The sequence below is a fragment of the Octopus bimaculoides genome, chromosome 9 (assembly GCF_046866305.1).
Source record: "Octopus bimaculoides isolate indiv1 chromosome 9, ASM4686630v1, whole genome shotgun sequence".
NCBI lineage: Eukaryota > Metazoa > Mollusca > Cephalopoda > Octopoda > Octopodidae > Octopus > Octopus bimaculoides.
Genome location: NC_142936.1, coordinates 17,837,785 through 17,861,784, shown reverse-complemented (window position 1 = coordinate 17,861,784; position 24,000 = coordinate 17,837,785). Strand labels below are relative to the sequence as shown.

At 36.9% G+C, this 24,000-nt stretch overlaps 1 protein-coding gene across 1 annotated transcript in view; it reads left to right on the top strand.

The window, feature by feature from the left end:
• The window catches only part of LOC128248673 (uncharacterized), a 51,695-nt gene that overhangs the window by 10,797 nt on the left and 16,898 nt on the right, over positions 1–24,000 (top strand). Inside the window, exons 4-9 of the mRNA XM_089358102.1 lie at positions 2,502–2,669; positions 3,915–4,059; positions 4,756–4,866; positions 5,544–5,657; positions 7,398–8,291; positions 12,332–12,505. Of these exons, the coding sequence (XP_089214228.1) occupies positions 2,502–2,669; positions 3,915–4,059; positions 4,756–4,866; positions 5,544–5,657; positions 7,398–8,291; positions 12,332–12,505 (1,606 nt within the window). The remainder of the gene's footprint in view (positions 1–2,501; positions 2,670–3,914; positions 4,060–4,755; positions 4,867–5,543; positions 5,658–7,397; positions 8,292–12,331; positions 12,506–24,000) is intronic.

Below are 24,000 nucleotides of genomic sequence, written 5' to 3'. Positions count from 1 at the left end.
CATCGTACATATCTGCAGAGCCAAGATTTTTCGTAGCAACACTACAACGCCACCCTTCCCTCCTGTCTGACTAGGAGACATGATTTTCTCATAGCCATTCACGAGAGTCGAGAAAGCCTGAAGTTTGTCCAACTTGGTCTCTGTAGCAACCATTACATCTATTCTATGTGATCTGAGGTCGTCGAAGAAACACGCTTGCTTCCACTTCGAACTCAGGCCATGCACATTTAGACAGGAAAATTGGGCCTAACTGCCCTTTTCATTTTCGAGGGGGGTTGATCTCAGTATCACTGGGATCTGTTCCGCCTACTCCTTCCTTTCTTCCAAGCTAGGTTCAGCCGGCGGGTTAAATAATTTGGGTATCCCTTTTAGCTCCATAATCTCTCTTGAATGTCTCCCTTTAAGTTCAGTGTATAATTTTGGTGAGATTCTTCCGATGGAATTTGAGTTCTTTTCATCGTCGTTATATAATCACCCCTTCCAGGTATTTACTCGTGTTTTTATATATTACCATAACAGTATCTTGCTTTCCTTGAATGTCTATTTCTTGTAATCTATATTTCTTTTCTTTTTTGTTTTCGTTTTTTCCATTTCATTAAGTACATTTTTTTGTTCGCTAATTTTATTTTTGGAGCCGCCTCTTGTGCCTTGGTTTGCGACTCCATCTGTTTTTTTTAATCTTTTGCGAGACACTTTCTTCAGACGGTATCCCTATGGCCTCTACAGACCCCTTTGTTTCTTTTCTTCCTTTTTCGCTGTTGGCGGTCGCCCTCTGGGTAACAGCTTCCTTGGCCGGGGGCGCCGCCTCTTTATTTTCCTCCTATTCTGAGGTTTTTCCTCCTCAGCTTCTTTCTATGGAGGCGAGAACATAGACCTCAGGTGTCCCTTTTTTCTACACTTGAAACACCTGGGTCTTCTCCCCTCCACATTTACTGCCAGCACAGTTTCCTCTCTAATGTGTATTTTCTCGGAGAGGTTTCGATGTCGGTGGGCGTGGCCTGTACCAGAATTTCCAGAGTCTGTCCCCTCCAATTCTGTGGTGCGTCTCTGGATATCTGGATGATGTATATCTTTTTTCCTCTCTCTCTCAAATAAGAGAGTGGCCACAATCCACGCGACCTCCACCTCTGGTGGAATATTTTTTTATTCTTATCCGGACGTTCTACGTCCCAGATATAATGGCAGAAGAGCCATATGTTCATTTTGCAAGGTTCGAGTCGAAAAGTCTCGAGCCTTCTCTACTGACTCGAACCTTACTTCTATTGTAGCGAACCTAGTACCCCGGGCCACATATTTGATTTGTTTCATCACTGATCCGAGGCATTTTTCGATTGTGCTTTACTCAAATTGTTCTAATTTCTTGTTAATAACGTCGTAAGTTTTGTAGATAATTGTCCTTTCTTTGGTCTTTTTTATTACTTCGTTTGGAGGAACAATTTTACTCTCCCCGATTTCCTTCGTAATAATTCCGAAGAATGATTGTATGTCTTCCTTTTTCAAGGATATAATTTAAAGTCCGCCTACAACGGAGGCAAAGTTTTTTCTTCAATCGAAGACATTATATATATATATATATTACAACAAATGTTTCAAAATGTTCCGAGACAGGAACATAGTTCAAAACACAGAAAACGCTATTCAAAAAGTTCACAAATCCTTCCCCCTTAGGGGAGGATAACAGTTTCACAGTGTTTTTTATTTTTTTTTTTTTGCAATACACAATGTTCAACAACGTTTCCCTTGCGGGAAACCACAGCAAATAAAATAAACAAATCCTGCGAGCAGGCAACAAATTCAAAACCAAACCTTGCGGTTTCCAAGTCGTTCTAGAACAGAATGATTGCAACAACCAAATCTGGAACCAACTGGCGCCGAGCCTAGGAAGAGGTAAGCTTTTATAGCTGACGGAGTGGCTCACATGCTTGTTTGGAACAGACTGTCTCACATGACTTATTTGCAGATTGTAGTTGTTTGGGTTGCATATTGGCGCACGATAGAGTATGAGACAAATTGCGCCAATATCAACCAATGGGAGTGGTAGAGACAACCGGATCCAAAACAACGCCCAAAGGCTAGCTGTTACCTGCTACGTTCGTATGTACTTAATATAAGAGAGGAAGCTCACTAGAATTCGCTACATATGTAAGGATATAGATGATTATATATGATATTTTCAATAATTACGACGTTTATTAATACATATATAGAAAACCTATAAATCTGCTAGCCTAAGCGAACTGACAAATGTTTGTTTGTGTGTGTGAGAGAGAGAGTGATAGATAGAGAGACATAAAGTGTCATGTTCGTGCGTGCGTGTGTGTATGCGTGCGTACGTGTGTGCGTGTGTGCGTGCGTGTGTGTGTGTGTGTGTGTGTGTGGTTGTGTGTGTGTGTGTGTGTGTGTGTGTGTGTGTGTGTGTGTGTGTTCTCGTATGTATTTTCGTTGTTCTCCCTGATAGTACATATTTCCAATAATATATACCTTCAAACCTCTGTTTTCAGAAATTCGTTGTTTCGTTTACTGCAAAAAGCAACAACGAATTAATAGCCGAATACGTTTACCAAAGTGGTAGTCGTTTGCCTCAGAGAAGCGTCGGAGAAGCCAGGTATGAACTGATAACAACTCGTGGTAGTCAGAATCCTACTACTCATCTCACATACCAAATTCGAGTAAGTACTTTAACTGTCATTGTTGCCTTAGAATATCTGGGTATTATTCTCTGCTACACATCTTAATTGATTTGAGCCTTTATCGTTCTGATATGTGATGCTGCAGCAGCCGATAGCTCTGAGCGAACAGCACAAATATTGATGGTTAAAAATCCTCGACAATTACTCACAGCTCTTGCGTTTCTTTTCTCTGTACATATATATTCTAGGTTATGAGCGTACTGTATTATACAATAGCTGATACGCAGAAGGTAGTGAAAATAACTGGCATTATTTTTATGTCCAATCTACCATTAAAAATGTATATTCAACATCTTTAGAAACGCGGAAATGATACTATAAACGCGTAGCGAAGCCTAGAATTAAACCTAACTGCTTTAGTAACTAGTAGCAAACCACACTTAGATCAGTGACGTGCCCTGCGTGCCAACTAATCAGCTTGCACAAATACCATTCCATATTATAGAATGCTCTATTACGTTCCACGGGTTCCCTCTTAAACCTGACAAATAAGTAACCAGTCACAGAAATAATTTACTCGCCACACAAATAAGTAACCAGCCAACACTTAGACAAAACAAGACAAAGCCATGCATAGGATGCACAGAGAACATGCCTTTCAATATAAATGCTCTCTTGGTTGCAACTGAACCCTGGGTTAAAGAAATCGTCGACTATAATGAACAGAGTATTTCTTTCGCCTCTCACGCGAAGCTAGTAATTTCTGTTATTAACGTAACTATTAACTGCATTTGCTTCTAAGTACACCACAGTCAATAACCGGCAAGCCATAGTGTTATTATGAACATATTGCGGTTTAAACAGCATTAGAATCGGTTTCATTATGGAAGAGCATGCAGTCTTAATACCATACCAATTAATCGTTTCTATTATAGGCACAAGGCCTGAAATTTGGGACGAGGGGCCAGTCGATTAGATCGACACCAGTACAGAACTGGTACTTAATTTATCGATCCCGAAAGGATAAAAGGCAAAGTCGACTTCGGGAGAATTTGAACTCAGAACGTAGCAACGGGCGAAGTACCGCTCAGCATTTCGTCCAGCGTGCTAACGATTCTGCCAGCTCGCCACCTTATACCATGCCAATTATTAAAACCTCGTACACCAAAGCTACAAACGTTTATACTTTTAAAACAGTCTGTTTGGGATCAAAATATCGGAAATCATCTGTAACTGTTCAATTTTCTAAAGTCTTAGAATGTCTTTATTATTGTTTTATTTCAGAGCTATTGCAGCCAAGACTACTATGGTCCAAACTGTGCCATCAGGTGTTATATTCCCATCAGCGAGCAAACGAGGTTTCAGTGTGGTCCTAACGGTGAAAAGGTCTGCAAGCCTGGTTTCACTGGTTCATTCTGCAATGCCGATGGTACGTATATATTATTTCTGTCTTTTTACATCATGAATTCAAATCCCGCCTAGATCAGTTCTCCCTTTGGCTTCCTGGATCCAATACAATGTGGACCAATTTCCTCCTAAAACAATTTTGGCCTTGTATTTTCATTGCGATTCGCTATTACTTCGATTATCTTGAATTTGCTCACTCACACTTTAGATTCCCGGTGATCTAAAACTGAGTCATCGAAAATCAGTCATTCAATCAATTTTTTACCCCCATAATTACCTTAATTATTAATGACTGTTGCATTAATCAAGGATGGATTAATTCCTGTTTAAAAAAAAAACGTCTGTCTGAGCTGTAGTCACGACAGACGCACATAATTGCAAGCAAACAGATCATTCGTTGCTTTACGGGGCTCCTGCGATTAAAGCAGAAAACTACATCTCAACATATTACCCATTTATAGCGAAGCATATAAATGGATGAGAGTTGAATATCTTTGTGGACTGACACGGATTCGACTCTATTCGCAACAGCTCAATTCAATAGAAAGCAGGTAAATCTCTGAAAAAAATGAATACAAGTTCTCTTTTTGTGAGATTGTAAATACATTGCTGTAATTAATGTAGCTGATTCATTTTCATTCTGACCGAATTTCATAATTTAAATAAATAGAAAGTAAATATGTGCGCAAAAGACATGTATCGACAATATTTTTTTCAGCTGATCCATGCCGCAGCGCACCGTGTAAAAACAGTGGAACTTGTATCTCAATGGGCTCTACGTACAGATGCACCTGCAAACCGTTATACACAGGAAAAACTTGTATTAGAGGTATTTACTGTTTTCTGTTAATTTGTTTACTTTATTTGTAGGAATTCGTAATACTCGCGAAACTATCAATGTCTATTTTATTTTAGCTATAACGATGTTGTTAATTGAATCCATTTCATAGAATAAACTCTTTTTAACGTGGACAACTTTAACATATGTACGTTCAGATTTGCACTTTTAAATACATTAGATATTTAATATTACATGTCGTCTGGTTCTACATGTATTCCACCTGCTGGTGTGTTATTTATCTCCTCAAAAATATTCCAAATAATGCTTGTAGATTATTTCGGTCATTTGCTTAAATGGACAATAATAATTCGTTGGAAGTGAAAGTTCAAAAGCTTATCATAGTTGAGTTGTTACGTTATTACTCTAGTTGAAAGTTAATAGCTTGTTCTAGATTGATTAATAACATGTAGATATGAGTGGATAATTAATACGTTAAAATAAATGGAAGTAAACATTTAGAAGTAGATATGCATTTAAATGTCGAACAATTTACTGTTATTTAAACAGGTTAGATTTAACTGCTTCGACAAGGTATTAATACTAGTCCCTAAAAGAAACAAACTATTAAATATGCATGATACTGCAATACCTGTGATGTTCTTAACTGGAATGAGTTTTCAAAGATTAACGAAGTGAAAAAATGGGTTAATATTGATTTATTTTAGGCGTCGACGACTGCAGACAGGCTCCTTGTTTAAATGGTGGTACGTGCGTCGACGAAATTAATGGCTATCACTGCAAATGTGCATATGGTTATACGGGATCCAGATGCGAGAATGGTAAGAATCATGAATTTCTATTTGAATTTACATTACTATAATAAAGTAATGCAAACATTTCACCAAGGTAAGTATTGCAAACAATTTAACCGTCAAGTTCCATGGTAAACTGAGAAATACCAACTGTCTCTGAATATATGTGCCTAGATAAGAAAAGAATATAAATTATTTCAGTAGCTTTGTAACGATCTATTTAATTATCTAAATGAATTTCTTTCAATTTCAAATTAGAAATATGTTAGACTTTTTAATATCTTTCTACTAAAATCATTTTCCTTCTTCAAATATAAAACCACCTAAAAATGTGTGACCTGTCTATTTTGTTGGAAAACGAAGTCTGTAAGCGATATGGTCGTCTCAGACTAGAAGATAAAGGATGATGCTAATATAGAGACTTTAACATTAGTGAGACAAATGGTCCTTACAATGACTGTTTGCAATATGTAGAACGGGTTTAAGAGGTAGAAGCAGGATTTGGAGTGGAACACATAAGCAAGATAAAAATTTAATTATTTCAGCTATAAAGGAACCAAGCAGTGGTTAGGTTTGAAGATTTCTAATAATGTGGAATACATCTATTTGCACCCAATGAAGTCAGAGATTAAAGATGTACCAACACAGATATGGGAGAGACATTCAATGCTGAGCGATATCTGGATCTCACATAACCAAACTTCTACCAACAAATAAAACCTATATTCGCAATTGCATTGAATACCACATCGTATATTAACTTCGGCATTGGGATTACGTAGTATAAAAAAATATTTATGAAAGTATAACACAAAAATCATTCAAGCGAAGTGAAATACATTTCTCACTTTCTAACAGGTTGTCATCGCCAAATCATATTTAAGATAATAAAGAAAATATAATCTCTCTTAAGTTATCTGGCAGTCGTTTACTTAATACAACTTTATTTCTATTTTCAATTGTTTTTATCTTAGCTATATTTCTATTTGAGAACAATTTTTAACGTTTGGTAGATGACCTGTAAGCTAAATTAGTAATTGTATCAATTGTACTGATCAGATATTGAGTGTTACTCAATAAATATAATACTGTATTAAACAGTACACGAACGAGATGCCGATGCAGTTTTGCCGAAAGACAAGAAGCCGAACGGACACAATGCCGAACAGACGTAAAGCCGAACGGACAAGATGTCGAAAAGACATACAAAAATTAAAATTTAATCTCGTTAAATAAGTGCCAAATTAGTGAATTGGTAAGTAAACTATGTAGGCATAAATGTTTTCTTTTTTTATTATTGTGTCAGTTCGGCTTTATGTCCGTTCGACATTGAGTTCATTCAGCATTCTTGGCTTCGGATACTTGTCTTTTGGCAAAAGTGCATTCGGCATCCTGTCCGCACATGTATTAAAGAGGTCTACCTTAGATATAGCTATAAGATGTCTTTAATGTGCTAGCACTGCAACTATGTTTGTAATTTAGAACAAAATGAAAAAAGAAACACATTTACTTATTTACAAAACTGAATCTTTTCTGGGTTTGTATTTTGATATATATCATTTATGGATTTAGCGAATATTGTCTTATTAGACAGCAAATTAAGTAGATTTATTCTGTTAATTTATTTTATTTATTTCATTTTGAATCTAGTTCTTTCAGCATGTTTGTCAGCACCTTGTATGAACGGTGGTACATGTTCGAATGCAGGTACCTCATTTGTGTGCCAATGTCTTCCTAACTTTTACGGTAATCGTTGTCAATTTTCAGATAAATGTCGGTCGGTGACTTGCCTAAATGGTGGCCGATGTGCTATAACTAACTTTGCTGCGAAATGTTATTGCCAACCTGGATTTACTGGTACACGATGTGAAATTCCCATTAATTCCTGTCAACCCTCACCCTGTCAAAATGGTGGTACATGCTATCCAAATGGAGTTCAATTCACTTGTCAATGCCCTGTTGGATTCACAGGACGACAATGTGAACAACCATTTTGCTCACCAAATATCTGTCAAAATGGTGGAACATGTCAGCTTGTAAACAATCAAATCACTTGCACATGTCTCAATGGATTTGAAGGTGATAGATGCCAGGTGGCGATTCATTGTTATCTACCATGTCAAAATGGAGGAACTTGTAATAGAAACACAAGAATATGCGACTGCCTTCAAGGATTTGGTGGTCGAGATTGTTCGACAAGAGATCCTTGCGCTTCAAAACCATGCTATAATAATGGCCAATGTTTTGTACAAAACAATTTTAACTACGTTTGTGTGTGTAGCCAAGGATGGACTGGTAAAAACTGTCAGAATATCATTACATCTTGTTCGAGTAACCCCTGTTTGAACGGTGGACAGTGCTATCCTAACGGAAACAGCTTTATTTGTAATTGTCGACAAGGATGGACTGGACAGACATGCGGCATTCGAACCAATCCATGCACCCCAAATCCTTGCCAAAATAACGGCCGGTGTAGCAGCTCGGTACCAAATGGCTTCACTTGTAATTGTGTTAATGGATGGTCTGGCACTATTTGTACTGAACGTATTCCAAACCCGTATTGTCCGTCTCGCCCTTGTCTTAACGGAGGAACCTGCATCCAAAATGCCAACCAATTACGTTGCCGATGCCTACCTGGCTTTAAAGGAACCTATTGTGAAGGTAAGCATAGCTGTTTAATGTTACATAATTTGCACTTGTGAACCGGAGATCCCTGCTTTGATTTTGATTCCTAGCGACAGTTTTTTTCACTTTACTTAGGTCATTTATGCCTTTATGGACATTGATTAGAATATACAATTTCTTGTTTCTATCTTGTCATAAATTAATGTAAAGCTAAAATACTATCAAACATAATTTCAATACATTTAACTATTTTAAAACTTATAATAACTTTAATATTCAGATATTCGAAATTTAGATTTTTCTTCATGAATTTCTTATACAGTTCTAAAATTTCGAAAAATTCCTGATGTTCTCGAAACCAGGCTGCTTAGTCGGTCATTACCTTCTTCCAGCCTCTGAAAACGACTAATTCAAATCGCTTTTGTTTATTGCACGTATAAACCTTTCATTTGAATATTGCTGGAAAAATTTGCCTCCATTGAACTTTAAAATTGTCTTGCTGCTTTGAATAAGAATAGAACTCATAAATGCAATAAACAGATATACCAAGTTAATTGTATTAAAGGAACTAACGGAAATATATCAGGGAAGCATTCCGCATGCTAAAACAAATACCAGCGGTAGACTTGCAGCTATTGGAGTTCTCTCCCTTACTATTTAAAAATTTTTTTTTTTTATTTTAGATATTAGTGGAGGAAATTTTGCTTCTTAATCCAAGATTAATCTTAGTTAAAAACGTTTCCCAGTTTTGAGACTTACTAGGTTTATGACCGTTTTCATCTCATGAAACCATCACCTAAACTTCGTTTACTGGGTAATATGAGTGCATGTAATTTTATGTTAGTAGTGTGTTATGTGTTTGTGTGTGTACGTACGTATGTGTGTATAAATGAAACTAATATGACTTTTGATTTATATTATTCTTTTGCAGTACCAGTCCACCAGCCAAATAAGTACAGTACCTTTAATTTATTGCTAAATTTCAGCATTTTCCCTATTTGATTTGCGGAGATAATTAACATTTATTCTGATCATTTCATCTGGCGGTTTTCAAACTGACCACCCGCACCTTAATGATTATGCGTTCACATGAGTAAAGTTTTTGGTAAATTTCGCTCCTTTTACCCGCACGATATTCACTAAGGAAAAAAATAACTCGGATTGTTTTACGTGTAATCAAGTACCCTGACCTCCTAATATACTGCAAACTCCTTATTTTTGTTCGGAAAAAGGGTGGGGAAACCGGACACTTCCCTCCATATCCCGGAATCATTGGATTTTTTTTTTTCGCTGAATGAATTCCAGTGACCTCTTAATGTGCTACAAAACCCTTTTTAGGTCCGGAAAACGAGATGGGGTTAGATGGAAGCCTATTTCTTTCTTCACCAATCATTTTAGATAATATTTTGCAGAAATACGTTTTCGAGAGAGTGTGAACTACATTGATTGTTGAAATGAATAAGTGAAACTGTAGAGGTTATAGAAGTTAGTGGTAATGAAGTGTGCGGAGAGATAACGAACGATAAATTCATCTAAAAAAAAAAACGTTAGAGTTTTTGCTTGTATGTGTGAATCGAAGTAAAAGTGTAATATTAAAACAAAATTATCTTTTTTCCTACCCCCTTTTTTCCGAACAAACATAAGGAATTTGCAGCATATGAGGAGGTCAGGGTACTTGATTCCACGCAAAAAACCTGAGTTTTTTTCTTAGTGAAAATCGTGTGGGTGAAAAGATCAATGGGGGTGGGAGTGCGTGGAGGGTCTGAAATTCCCGAGGCTTCCACCTCACGCCACCCCGTTTTCCGGACCCCAAAAAGGGTTTTGTAGGATATTAGGAGGTCACCGGAATTCATTCAACAGAAAAAAGAAATTCCAATGATTCCGATATATGGGGGGGGGGAGGTTGTCCGGTCCCCCACTCCTTTTTGTCTGAACAAAAATAAAGGGTTTGCAGCATATTAGGAGGTTAGGGTACTAAATTCCATGCAAAAAAAATTCCGACTTTTTTCCTTTTTCTTAGTTAAAATCGTGCGGGTGAAAGAATTAAATAATACCAATTTTTTAATGTCGTGATAAGAATAGGAAAAAACTGCCCTGCCAATAACCATTTAGAGCACCGTTTTCACCTGCCTGAGAATTGAGAAAATAGAGTGTCATTAGTTCAATGAATTTAAATGATTTTAGGTTAGTACCTTCAAGCTGGGCATTCAACAAACAGATGATTCTCTTGAGGTAAATCTATTAAGAGGAAAAATTCAAACAGATGAGATAATGAAGCATACTGAACAAAGATGTAAATACATTCGAGTTGATGTATGGTATGGCAAAACGAATAAAACAGAGCGGTAGGGGATTAATAATAGATTTCAACATATTTCAAATAACCTACATTCTGCTTATGCCTAAACACTGCTTAATGCTAAAAATTTATTTACCTCGATTGGGTGATCTGCTAGGGCAAATCAGTCGTGTTGACTGGATTATACATAGAACTATGGCTTTATACGTTCGTGCAGTGTTGCCTCTCTAAGGTACATCTCACCAACAAGAGCCAAGAAGCTTGAAACATTAGTGTCTTGGATTCCTACTAGATAATGACACTGAATGAACCGGGTATTTTCACCATAAGAAAGATATGTTCTTCACGGTAACAGCAGTGTATTTGCCTTTTAGCAGTTGAAATATGTCACTACCTATTTATACCTAAACACTACTTAGTGCTAACACTCTGATAATAAATCTGCTGATTAGATTAAAAGATTCTTGTTGAGTGTAATCATTTTACAATGGGGTCATGTGGGGAGGGGGGTTAAATATGAAAGAAATATAACGTTCTGACCAACTATTCTGATACTGACAGCTAGTATGTTTTGGTTAAAAGGTTTCACTATCAAAATACTGTTCACAAAAATTATAAAGTTAATAATTTTTTTTTAAACACAGAGGCAGAAAAGAAAAATATATATTCATTTTGAAATTTCCCAAGTCGTTTCAATGAATATGCAAATATATTTTAGTCACTGACTAAGATGGCTTAACTCTTCCTCCTGTTTTATCTTCATCAGTCGTTCTCAACCAGAGTCCATATAACCCTTGAGAGTCCATATATGATTCTGTTGTTAAAATTTATGTGCAATAAATCAGTTATATTTCTACAATGCCCAAAATATCTTAACAATCATTTTATATAATTTCTAATATCATTTAATGATAATAATATAATAGGATTTTTTAAACATCAGATGTTTGTCAGGGTCCACCTGAATGAAATAGGAATCAAAAAGGTCCATAGACGGAGATTAGTTGAGAAACACTAATTTAAATGAATTGAGATGACGAGTTGACGAAGATGATTTTATTTGGTTTATTTTTGTGGTGTTTATACTCATTTCAGTGTATGGAACTTACACAGCCATTATGCATTATTTTCTGATTAATACACACTTGTACGTGTGTTTGTGTGTGTGTTGATCATTAAGCTTCATCCGTGTGTAATGAACATCCATGTTGTTATGTAGAATTGTTTGTATTTTCAAAGGGATAAAAAGGGACCAGTCTCTCTTACGAAATGATTTGGATTTCCAAAAGCAATTAAAGCAATTCATCGTTATTGTTTTAACATCCCCTTTTCCATGCTTGCATAGGTCAGGCAGGTAGATTAGACCTTGCATCTGTCAGATTTTCTACAGCTCAAAACCTTTTTTGCTGCCAACCCACTCCTGTCTCCAAGTAAAATAATATTTCCTGACAGCCAGACATGTTTTCACAGGATACTGGAAATGAATAACACTTCTTGTATGAAAGTGGCACTCATGTATAACATTCATGCAGTAGCAAAACGTGGAGACACAAGCATGCATGCACACACACATAGATACATATATATATAGATATGTACATCTATGCATATGTACATACATATATACACACACCTCATGTTGCCAGTATCATCAATTAGATAAATGTGATCATCGATAAATGTTTACTTAATCATCAGTTATATATAATTGACATTCATTTATTCGACACTTGTAATAAAAATCAATTTTATTTACATTTTTTTTCTTTTTCACAAGGCTTCAAATGTCCTGAACCTACAGGTCTTTTCCCTGACCCACAAAGCTGCAGACATTTTTATCAGTGTGACTGGAGTACTGCCTACAGAAAGGATTGCCCTGGAAACTTGCACTTCAACAATGTCTTGAAAGTGTGTGATTGGCAATACAGAGCCAACTGTAATTTTGGAAAATAAACAAGGAAACAGAATTTCAGTTATTCCAAATAATTTCCCCTACAGTATGAGAATATGAAGAATCCATTCTACCATATGTTAATAACGGTTTTAATTTTTTTCACATATATTAAGGAATATCGGTTTTCTACTGCGATTATTTTCTCAGTAAACATACATATATATGCTTCATCATTAATGTATTAATATTTCTATCTAATTCATATGCTTTATCCTGTGGTTCTTTGTCATAATTCTTCTGGAAGCATTTGCAACCAAATTTATGTACTACATATCCAATAAATGAAACAACAGAACCCATTTCAGATTAGATGAATTAATATTGCTATGAAAATGAAATAAACAAATTACCAGGCTAATTCTAACAGTATGTCTTTGTTTTTTTCTTGTTTTTTTTGCCTTTATTTCTCTTTATATATTTTCCCATCCTTTCCAATCAAGTTTTCTTTGTGGGTTCTTCACTGTCACATAAATATCAGAACCAGTGCTGGGATCACACGATGATATGTATTTTGAACACACTTACTCTATATTTATTCTCAATACACTTTAATATACTATACAGACGGTTTTAAATATATAAGCAGTTATAATTTTGAATCCTCCATCATACAATTAGTTGACAACATAGAAGCTCCCACTGTTAGGCACTAAATCTCTCTCAAATTACATTATTCAATGCGAGGAAGCAAATATTGAACAATGCAGTCTAGTCCTAGATATGCATTGTCTTAACAAAGAACTTGTCAAGTGTAGCTGGAATGTTTTTAGTTCTTGGTCTGCTGGATGAGGACTGACTTGAGGCTTCATAACCACAACAGAACAATTTGGTTATGAGGAAGCTTTTGCTGTTCATCGTGTTTTACATTTTTTGTAAAAGACAGTAGTTACCTTCTTGATAGCTGTCTATAAAATGTAAAATCTATGTTATCAATATCCAGCAGCAGTTAATCAATTGCACATTATAAGATAGAATCTTTAGTAGTGATAGAATTTCTATAAGAGACATTACTATCTGGTAAACAAGCTTTTACATGGATAACGTCATGTTTCAGGAAAACTTTCCTAAAGCGGGTACCTTGGAGAATTTACCACTGTTGGCACCAGGATATAGACAGTCTGATTATTTTTTTATGACTAAAATTCAATAAGAGTAGTGATATTCTATTTCAACAAAGTTCAAATTAATGTTTTTCCAGTTTCCACTGATCACTAGATCGATTAATCACTGGATGGATGAATGAATGGATGGAGAGATGGGTAAGTGATTGGGGAGAGGAAACATGGACACGTACATTCGTACATACATACATATACGACTGGATAGATAAATGCATACATGCATACATACATATACGACTGGATAGATAAATGCATACATGCATACATACATACGAATGTATGCATGCATTCATATAGAAAAGATAAATAAACTACACATATTAACCAATAGGTTTCAAACTTAAATTTATTTCGCTTCAAGAGAACATAGATAAATTGGCATATCTGATGCCTTAGAGAAAAACGATCTCAGCTGGATATTGTAAAAAATAGTTCAGTTTATATATGAACAACTTGAAAATTACCTGTTTTATTTTACTTGAAATAATTTCACATGAACTTAGATTTATTATTTGCTTTTCTCTGATGAGGAATAGACATTTTAGAACTGGAGCTATTATCTGCATCAGTTAAAGATTTGGTTGTACTTTCAAGATCATTACCTACAAGAGAATTTAGATTTTTAAACTTCTTATAAAATAGATCTAAATTGTTCACTTCTTTGCATTCAGATTACTCTTTCAAATGTAATGTTTGTTTATTCATGTCGTTTTGAATTAATCACGTATTATATTTTATCTTAAAGGTGTCAATGATATGATTATTTATTTTTAAAGGGTCATTGTAGGATAAGTGTAACAGACCAAATTTATACAAATTCATAGCAAAGCTAATATCTTCCTAGTCATGCTAAATCTATAAAACATTAAAAGTGAGCTTGAATCTTGCTTGCGTTCTTGCTTGCTATGTTACCCTGCCAAACTGAAATGTGAATATGAACAGAATAAAACAAACCTTCTCTGAAATGTGAATATGAACGGAATAAAATAAGTTGCATGTAAATCGGACAACTGGTTGTTTAGATATTGCGGGTTTTCGTGGTAAAACGTTGCATAATGAGAAAATACTCCGAAAATAGCTTAACCCTGAAAGAGAAGAAACTCTAACCTTTCGAATAGACACAGTTACTTGACAACGAAAAAATACGAGTGTTTTTTTACAGTAAATGTTTCTAATTTCTTTAATCATTTAGAAATATTTTTAAGTGAATGTGATTTCAAAAATGTAACTTGCTTGAGCAGTAAGTATTTATATTTTAGCTTTCTTTAAATAGACAATATTTTTGTGATTTTTAAAATTATTTTCAAGTAAATACCATTTAAAAAAATGTTTGGGATATTTAAAAAATATTTTAAAGTGAAAATAACTTTTATAATACGGTAAATATTTCATAAAAGACCCGTTCGCAACCTCGGTGTAAAATAATTTTTTCCATAGGTTATTTTCGAGTGCATTCAACGTATCTCACCGCTAAAGATTTGGCTACTATTCCTAGCACGCCCTGCTAACACGTAAAGGACCCGAAATACCAGTTACGTAGTAGCAGGGCATGCAATTTATAGTATAGATAATATTTTTAATGCATTTAGAGAAGGCCATTTTCTTAGCTGATGTAGATTTTGTAAGGTTGTGAACAGTTGCAAAAAATATATTTCTTCTTAAATTCAAACATGCAGTAAAAACCCCTCATTGTGCCCCACCCATCCCTGTTGAAAACGAAAACTATTTGTAAGTTTGCTTTAAAACAAGTTAAGTACAACAATTCATTTTCTTTCTATTTGTAATAAATTTACCTTTTTTAAAAGAACATACATACGTGTTAACTACATCCCAACAATGTCGAAAACTGGGTCCCTCCTCAGTGGAAAATTTATAAAAGTTTTAAAAAATAGAAGAGACATACATACATGCATGCATACATACATACATACATACATACATACATAAAGGAAGGGTGACAGAGAAAGGGAGATAGATAGATAGATAGATAGATAGATAGATAGATAGATAGATAGATAGATTCACTAACAGACACACAAGTAGATAGATAGATAGATAGATAGATAGATAGATTTCTTTATTAGCCACACAGGGCTCAACATAGATGGGACAAATACAATGTAGAGTTTTTCTTTTCGAGGGGACGAGAAAAAATGGGGATAACGATCAAAGGGTATCGAAAAACGTTTGGGGTATGTAAAAAAAAAAAAAAAATCCCAAGAAATGGGGAGGTTATCCGTGGAAAGAAAAACCTACGAAAAGACCACGGTAACCTCGGGCATTAATATCACTAATTGAAAAAAATTATTTACGAAATTAACGCAAGTAACGCTCTGCTTAAAAATAATAGAGACAGAGAGTTACTTACCGTTCGAAAGTTCGGTTGTTTTTTCCTTTGAATGTTCGTTAAGGAGGCTGCTGTAAAGTTTTTTAGCTAAATATTTTTGGCATCCCCCTACCGCATTGGGGTAGAGGGATTTTAAAGTGTGGTGTAATGTTGGCGTGATATGGTAAATTTTTATATGATTAGGTGGCGTCGTGTATGGGTGGTTGTTTGTTTTGATGTTGTTTTTTTTGTTATGTTTGTTTTTGTATTTATGTAGTTCATTAATTCTGTGTTTGTAGTGTCTATTGCTGTGAGCATGTTTTCTGTATGTGTTCTTGTGGTGTTGATGTTGTTTGTGGTATGTTTGGAGACGATGGTTTCGGGAGATGTATATCTCCCTGCTTTGTTGGTGTTTGCATTTGGTTTGGTTCTTTTTTTACTCCTTTTCCTCCGCCCTTTTCGGGCTATTTGCCACTCACTACTGCTACTTTTGTCCTCGGACGAGTCTTCTGAGGAATCGGAAGGGGGTAAGGGCATGTCGTGTGATTGTGTGTTTGTTTGTTGAAGTGGGTGTGTTGTTGATGGTTGTTGATTATCTGCTTGTAGTGTATGTGATGTGGGAGAAGGGGAATTAGTTTTTGTATTGTCTTTTGCTTTTACTGTTTCCTTAGTCCTTGTGGTTGTTGTTTGTGTTTTTCGGGTGCATTTGTTGGTGTAGGCGGGTTTGGTTTGTGGGATTCTTCTGTTTTGCTCCTTTTGCTCGTTCTTTGTGTTGGTGGTGGTGTGGGTAGTAGGGGTCCTTTTTTGGCTGTTTTTCCTTGTTGTTTTTTGTTATCTGTTGCTGTTGGGCAATCTTTTTTGAGGTGCCCTTCGATGCCACACAGGTATCATCGAGGCCATCTACCTTCTACCACAACGTAGAGGGTTGGCCGTCTGGCAGCTCAATTTGAGTTGGAATTTCTTTTGATTCTTCCTGTGTAATCTGTGACAGGACATCGAATTTTTTTCCATTCCAGTCTTCCTGCTTTAATGCAGTAGTTTCTAGAATGTTTATATTTCCTTCCATGTTATAACAAATAGCTGATAACAGCCATTGTGGTTCCACTTCTGGAGGGACATTTTTTATCGATACTCTGGTTACCCTTTGTCCAAGGTACGTGGGTACCAATATTATATGTTCGGAACGAAGAGTCAGCGTGGACAACTCTTTCGCTTTCTCTTCGCTATCAAATCTAACTTGCACGCTGGCGAAACTGTTTGCCCAGTTTATGTATTTCTTGTGGGCCAATATGGGATACAAACATTGTTCAATAATTTCTGTTGCTGGTTGCTCTGGTTTTCTTATTTTTGTGTTCGAAATTTTGTATATGATGGTTTGTTTTTGTACATCATGAATGATTTTTTTCAGGTATTTTTAATTTTAGTTTTGGTCCTTGTTGGCTTAATAATTTTTTTGTTTCTTGAATTTCTAGTGTTGTGAAGTGCAAAATTGTTTTTTTTTTTTGTCTGAGTGCATCAGCAAAGTTTGTTTTTTTTTGTTGTTGTCGTCGCTGGTGGTGGTGGTGTCGGTAGCTGTGGAGACTGCTGTAGTAGCTGAGACTTTGGTCGTGGTTGGTCTTGATGCACTGTTGTTGGTCTTGTTGTTGTTGTTGTTGTTGTTGTTGTTGTTGTTGCTGCTGCTGCTGCTGCTGCTGCTGCTGTTGCCGGTGGTGATCATAGCAGACATAGCTTTCATATTGGTGGTGGTGGTGGTGGTGGTGGTGGTGAGAGGGCTGTCAATATGTGCGGTTGCTGTTTTGATGACGTTCTTAGAAATTTCTTTTTGTGTGCGCGTGCAGTTTTCATTCTTTTTCTTCTCTAGCGTTCCAAGGCTAGGGAAGTGATGTTCGAAGAACGGACTGGAACAGCGTTCCAAAACAATGTTTCTCGACATTTTTCCAAATGCTGAGAAAAAAATTATATTTTGACGGGACTGGAACTGCTCCTAGGGGCCAATTCCTCCCTTCGAAAAATATACAAATGAAGCTTGGGTGCTTCGCACAGATTATATAAAAAATTTTTTAACAAATGTGGGCAATATAAGGTCAAAAAAAGGTTTACCTCTGCAGCCGATGTGACAGCACATCCGTCAGTAAAGATAGATAGATAGATAGATAGATAGATAGATAGATAGATAGATAGAGAGAGAGAGAGAGAGAGAGAGAGAGAGAGAGAGAGAGAGAGAGAGAAAGAGAGAGAGAAAGAGAGAGAGAGAGAGAGAGAGAGAGAAATAGATAGATAAATTGACAAACAGAGAGGTGGACAGGACAGTCAGACATACGGCCTCGTAGATAGATAGACTTCTTTATTTAGCCACCCAGGGACGAACACAGATGGAACAATACAATGTAGAATTTTTTATTTTCGAAACCGATCAGTAGGGATTGGAAAACGTGTTGGGGCGCGTACACAAGTAGATAACATGGTGTCGTTTTTAGCAATTTAAATTCCAAAAAAAAAAAATGGGGAGAAAATATAACACTGACAAGAGTTATCCGTAGAGAGAAAAACCTACGAAAACAAACCACGGTAATCTCGGAAAAAGGGAAAACAATATGAGAGCAATGTAGGTTTTATAGGTTCGTGCTTAAAGTGGTTCCGCCATTTATGCGTACCATCTTTGCAACATTCACCCACCTTTCATCAAAACTTTCATTAGCCAAAACTTCCCTCTCTACTTTTATCTTCCTTTTCAAGTGATACTTGAAAGGTTGATGAGAGGTTGGCCAGAGAGGAAAGTATTTGTCTCTAAACCTTTCAAACAAGTCCACCACACATAGTACAATGAAAACTGCCTCGCCTTCCCAGTCAAAGGAAGGTGGCGGGGCAACATTTACGATAGACTCGGCTGACAACCGGATTCGTCCCACACGCGACTGCAGCAGTTCGACATAGGTCCACAGCTCTGAAATATGTGGACATTGCACCTGTGCGTGCAGAACGGTTTCGTTGTTCTGACTGCATCTCGGGCAGGTTAACCGTGTCTGTAGATATTTCCTCGAACGGGCAATGCTCCTCGATAGCACTGCCAGGCCAGGGATCTCTGGAAACTGTACATAGGTCCTGGCCCGAAGTGGTCCTGAAGAGACGAGTCTCGACACCCAGAGTCTCTTCAAGAATGTCGTTGGACCTGCCCTCCACTATTCCTCTATAGAACGCTTTGGTGGCATTGGAATTATACGATCTTGAACCGGGATGGCAGAGCTGCTCGAGAGCATGACGACACTCGCGTTGTCATTCGCCCAGCCTCGGTCTCTGCTGATCTATGACTGCAGATCGGTCAATGAAACGAGCTGCAGAAAAGTGCGTCTCACAAACGGCGACCACACTTGTTTACCATCATCTCTGAAATATTGTTTCAGCACATGTCTGGGCATCATCAACCACAGCATACTAGCCCTCCATTTATCGGATATTGACAGCAAATGGATCGCCTAACCACAAAAAATGAAGAGTATGCGTTCCAGTTTCATGATGGTATAGTCGAGACAAGGCACGGCGGTCAGACCGTAGATGACGGATGCGATGTACGCATTTGCCACTTCAGCCCGAACTTTTAGAGATAGCTTCTCTCGGCTCACAGCTGAGTGAGAGTGATTATTCTACTCGTTATCTCGTCCCCGTTCTTCTCCTTTTGGAGGTCTGGATCGAACCAGAACCCGAACAATTTAACCGAACAATTTTCCTTCTAAACCAGAAACATGTATATGATTAACTATGGCTAGTTTAGTTCGTTATTTTTCTTCTTATTTTGCCTATGTGAGTTGCAGGTAATTGCCATCTGTTGGAGTCTCAGCAATTTAGCTGCTATTTCTGAACTTCGGTATGTGGTGAAGCAACCTGTTGCTGATCCCTTAATTTTGTTTATAAATATATATATATATATATATATATATATATATATATATATATATATATATATATATATATATATATATATATATACATATACATACATATATATATATACGTATATGTACATCGATGATTTGTGTAGAGAAAAAACGGGGAAAAAAGGACAATCACTCAGTGAAACAAAGCAGGGAAATACACCACTCCCTATAACAAAAACCCCACACATAAAAACAACACCAGCACCAGCACTACCAGCGGTGCGAGGACAATTCGTTCCCAGTTATTTCGTCGTTGGTTAATTTGTGCCCGGTCAATTTATCGTTGATCAATTAATTTTGAGGTGAATTCGTCACTGGCCAATTTGTTCCAAAATACTCTTAAATGTGATTTTCGAGGGAAAGTTTAGAACTTCAGAATTAAAATTGTCTTTGGACTGTTTTAGATATACCTTTCCTTTCTTAATCCGCCCCTTTTCTCTCTTTCACTGTCTCTCTTAAGTATCTGCGCTGAACAGTTTATGAACAAAGATTTTCAAGCAAATCGAATTAAATTTATTCAATACGCCTACCCATCAACATGACTATCTGTAGGATCATAACTTCAGAGAAAGGAAAAATTGAAGTGGTGCATCAAGAAAATTATATATGCACAAAAAATAATCAGAATGCAGATGAATTGAAGATATACAGGAGGTACGAAAATCGTGTGAGCGAGGCGAGATTTCAAGCATGAAAATTCTAAAGAACTTAAGAAGTCTGGGATCCATATTCACGCTTCAACTGCTGCAGAAATAAATGCAAGAATAATAGTTTGAAATATTAAAGTAAACTCTATTTCATCGCGTGATGCCCCTCACTCAGTTATTGCTGGTGAAGTTCAGAATTTTAACGACTATACATTGTCACAGTTTAATAGGAATGTTAGATGTTGGAGGCAAGCTGATTCCAACTATCCTGCCACCCCACTTACAAATGTTGGGTTTTCCATTCCAAGGTAGGAATACTCCGACCTTGACAATGATGAAATGTTTTTACAGTATGACAGTGGGACGGAAGATTCAAAACAGCACAAGAACTGGGCTGCAGATCGAACATTTAATTGCTGCTCCTAGTATATTTTTTTCAGTTATATATCCTTCACATTCAAATTGATAATATTAATTCCCCACGATTGTTTGCATTGCTCTCTGACAAAAGTCAAGACACATATAGAAGACTTTTTGCCAAAATAAATGAATTACTGCAGAATGAGGGACCTGATAATATAATTATGGATTTCGAAAAAGCAGCCCATAACGGAACGGATTTCTGGAATAGTTTCCTGGGTCGAAATTGGCATGCTGCTTGTTTCAATTAGGAGAAAATGTGTACAAGCATGTTGTGAAAGAAGGACTAAAATGCAGATATCACGAAGATGACAGTTTTAGTCTCAAAATGCGGTGCTTTTTTGCCCTTGCTTTACTGCCGGTTGATGATGTTGTAGATGGATATGAACAAATTGTAGATGATGATGATATTCTAAAGTCAATTGTATCCTATTTTGAAAATAATTATATACCACCACCGAGAGCAGTGATTCTTAACCTGGGGTCCTCAGTCCCCTGGTGGTTCGAAAAGTTAGTATTGGATGTCCGTGAACTAAATTTAAAATTTCATATATATATTGCTGTTGGCACTCCGTCGCTTACGACGTCGAGGATTCCAGTTGATCCAATCAACGGAACAGCCTGCTCGTGAAATTAACGTGCAAGTGGCTGAGCACTCCACAGACACGTGTACCCTTAACGCAGTTCTCGGGGATATTCAGCGTGACACAGTGTGACAAGGCTGGCCTTTAGAAATACAGGTACAACAGAAACAGGAAGTAAGAGAAAGTTGTGATGGAAGAGTACAGCAGGGTTCGCCACCATCCCCTGCCCGAGCCTCGTGGCGTTTTAGGTGTTTTCGCTCAATAAACACTCACAACGCCCGGTCTGGGAATCGAAACCGCGATCCTATGACCGCGAGTCCGCTGCCCTAACATAAAGATAAGCATTTTAAAAGGGGTTCATGGGAAAACTAATTTAATAAAAAGTTTGGGAGGCCGCTGTTGGAAACTGGACCGACGGACCGGTAGATTTGGAGATACTTTCAAACTGTGTCGATTGCTATGATGGCGCTCGGTCATGCATGCACATTTGCCAGTATCGTCGAATTTGCAACTGGAATATCATACCGATGAGGTAATGAAGAGTTTTTCCTTCTAAACCAGAAACATGTATATGATTAACTATGGCTAGTTTAGTTCGTTATTTTTCTTCTTGTTCTGCCTATGTGAGTTGCAGGTAATTGCCATCTGTTGGAGTCTCAGCAATTTAGCTGCTATTTCTGAACTTCGGTATGTGGTGAAGCAACCAGTTGCTGATCCCTTAATTTTGTTTATAAATTTTGTTTATAAATGTATAAGAACTTTTAAATAAGTACCTCACCGATAATGGTGCTTACATACTGAAGGGCTTGGTAAAAATTATTAATTATTAATTTATTAATAAATTAATAAATTGATAATCCTTTACCCTTTTAATTGTAATATATATATATATATATATATATATATATATATATATATATATATATATATATATATATATATATATACTACAAGCATCTTTCAGTTTCCATCAGCCAAATCCATTCACAAGGTTTTCGTCGGTTCGAGGCTATAGCAGAAAACACTTCCTCACGGTCTCACTCAGTGGAACTGAGCCCACAACCATGTGATTGGGAAGCAAGATTCTTACCACACAGCCATGCCTGCGCCTATTTAAGTCTAATTTACGCACGTTGGTTAAAATCTATAAGGTTGCTTCTGTGTCAATTCATAACATAAAAATTGAACACTGCTAACACCTCAGTAATTCATTAGTACAACTAGTTTCCAAGAATGCGTCATGTATGTACATTGGTGTTTCCGAATTAATAAAACTCTTGATAATACTACCTATATGTATCACCGTTGAAGATTGGAGAACAATAGTTGCTGATGAAATCTCAAAATTGGTCCAGCTGATCCCATTTCCTCCACAGTATGGTTGTTTAAAATGAGTCGTTTACGATTGTTCATCTTATTTCGTTATGTCTCATTTACACACAGGGCCGGCTCAAGGTACCGGCAACTCGTGCAGGCACCCGGGGCGCTATGCTCTGAGAGGTGCCAAGGAGGGCGGTGACAAGAACAAGGAAATTTCCACGACTGTTAGATTGTACACGCCAAAGTTCAACTTGCCTGGGGCGCCAGCAACCTTAGGGCCGGCCCTGTTTACACATGTACTGTTCACTAAATTTTTTGTGTAGTATATTATAACATCAAAAACGAACATTCCTAGCACGTCAGTAATACATACAATACAGAGAGGGGGGAGAAAGAGAGAAAGAGAGAGAGGGGTGAGATAGAAAGAGAGAGAGAGAGAGAAAGAGAGAAGGGTGGGGGCATCGGATAGAATGCCTTCCAGATATTTGTTTCAAATCTCTTAGATTTCTCTTCGAACCCTGCCGAAGCCAACTTTGGTTTTACTTTGCTTCTGACTCAAAAAACAAGTAGCAGTCCCATGCACTCGATTGATAGAATTATTAGTGCATCAAACAAGATGATGCCTTGTGCTATTTGCATTCTGACGTTAACGGCTACCACAATACGGGTGTCTAAGTGAAAGAAGGTTGCATTTTCTTTGAAAAACATCGGCCTTGACACATAAGTTCGCAGGAAATGTGTCAAAGCCGACAGGAAGCGGTGCAGCTTCCTAGGTCTAACCAACAGTAGTATTATTCCCTTCAGGGGACTGTCACATTAAGTTGACAGCATACAACTACTTCAGGAAAGAGTCTGCTTGCGCTGTTTTCAATCTATTCAACATACTATCTCTTTTACCGCAACTACTTAGCAGAGGAGAACTCCCTACCCTTCCCAAATAAAATGACCAAGCATTGTTGACTTACAATGAAGTTAGCAATGCTCGGACACAGAACGAGTTTGCGGAATGTTTTCCTCGCTCTGGACACATATTGGACAGGCTTTGTTGGAAACACTTCTGTACTTTATTCTGACCCGGTAAAACTGAGCCGGAGATCTCTAAATGTTGTCCATAGTTCTTTGAATCCAAATTTTCCGTAATA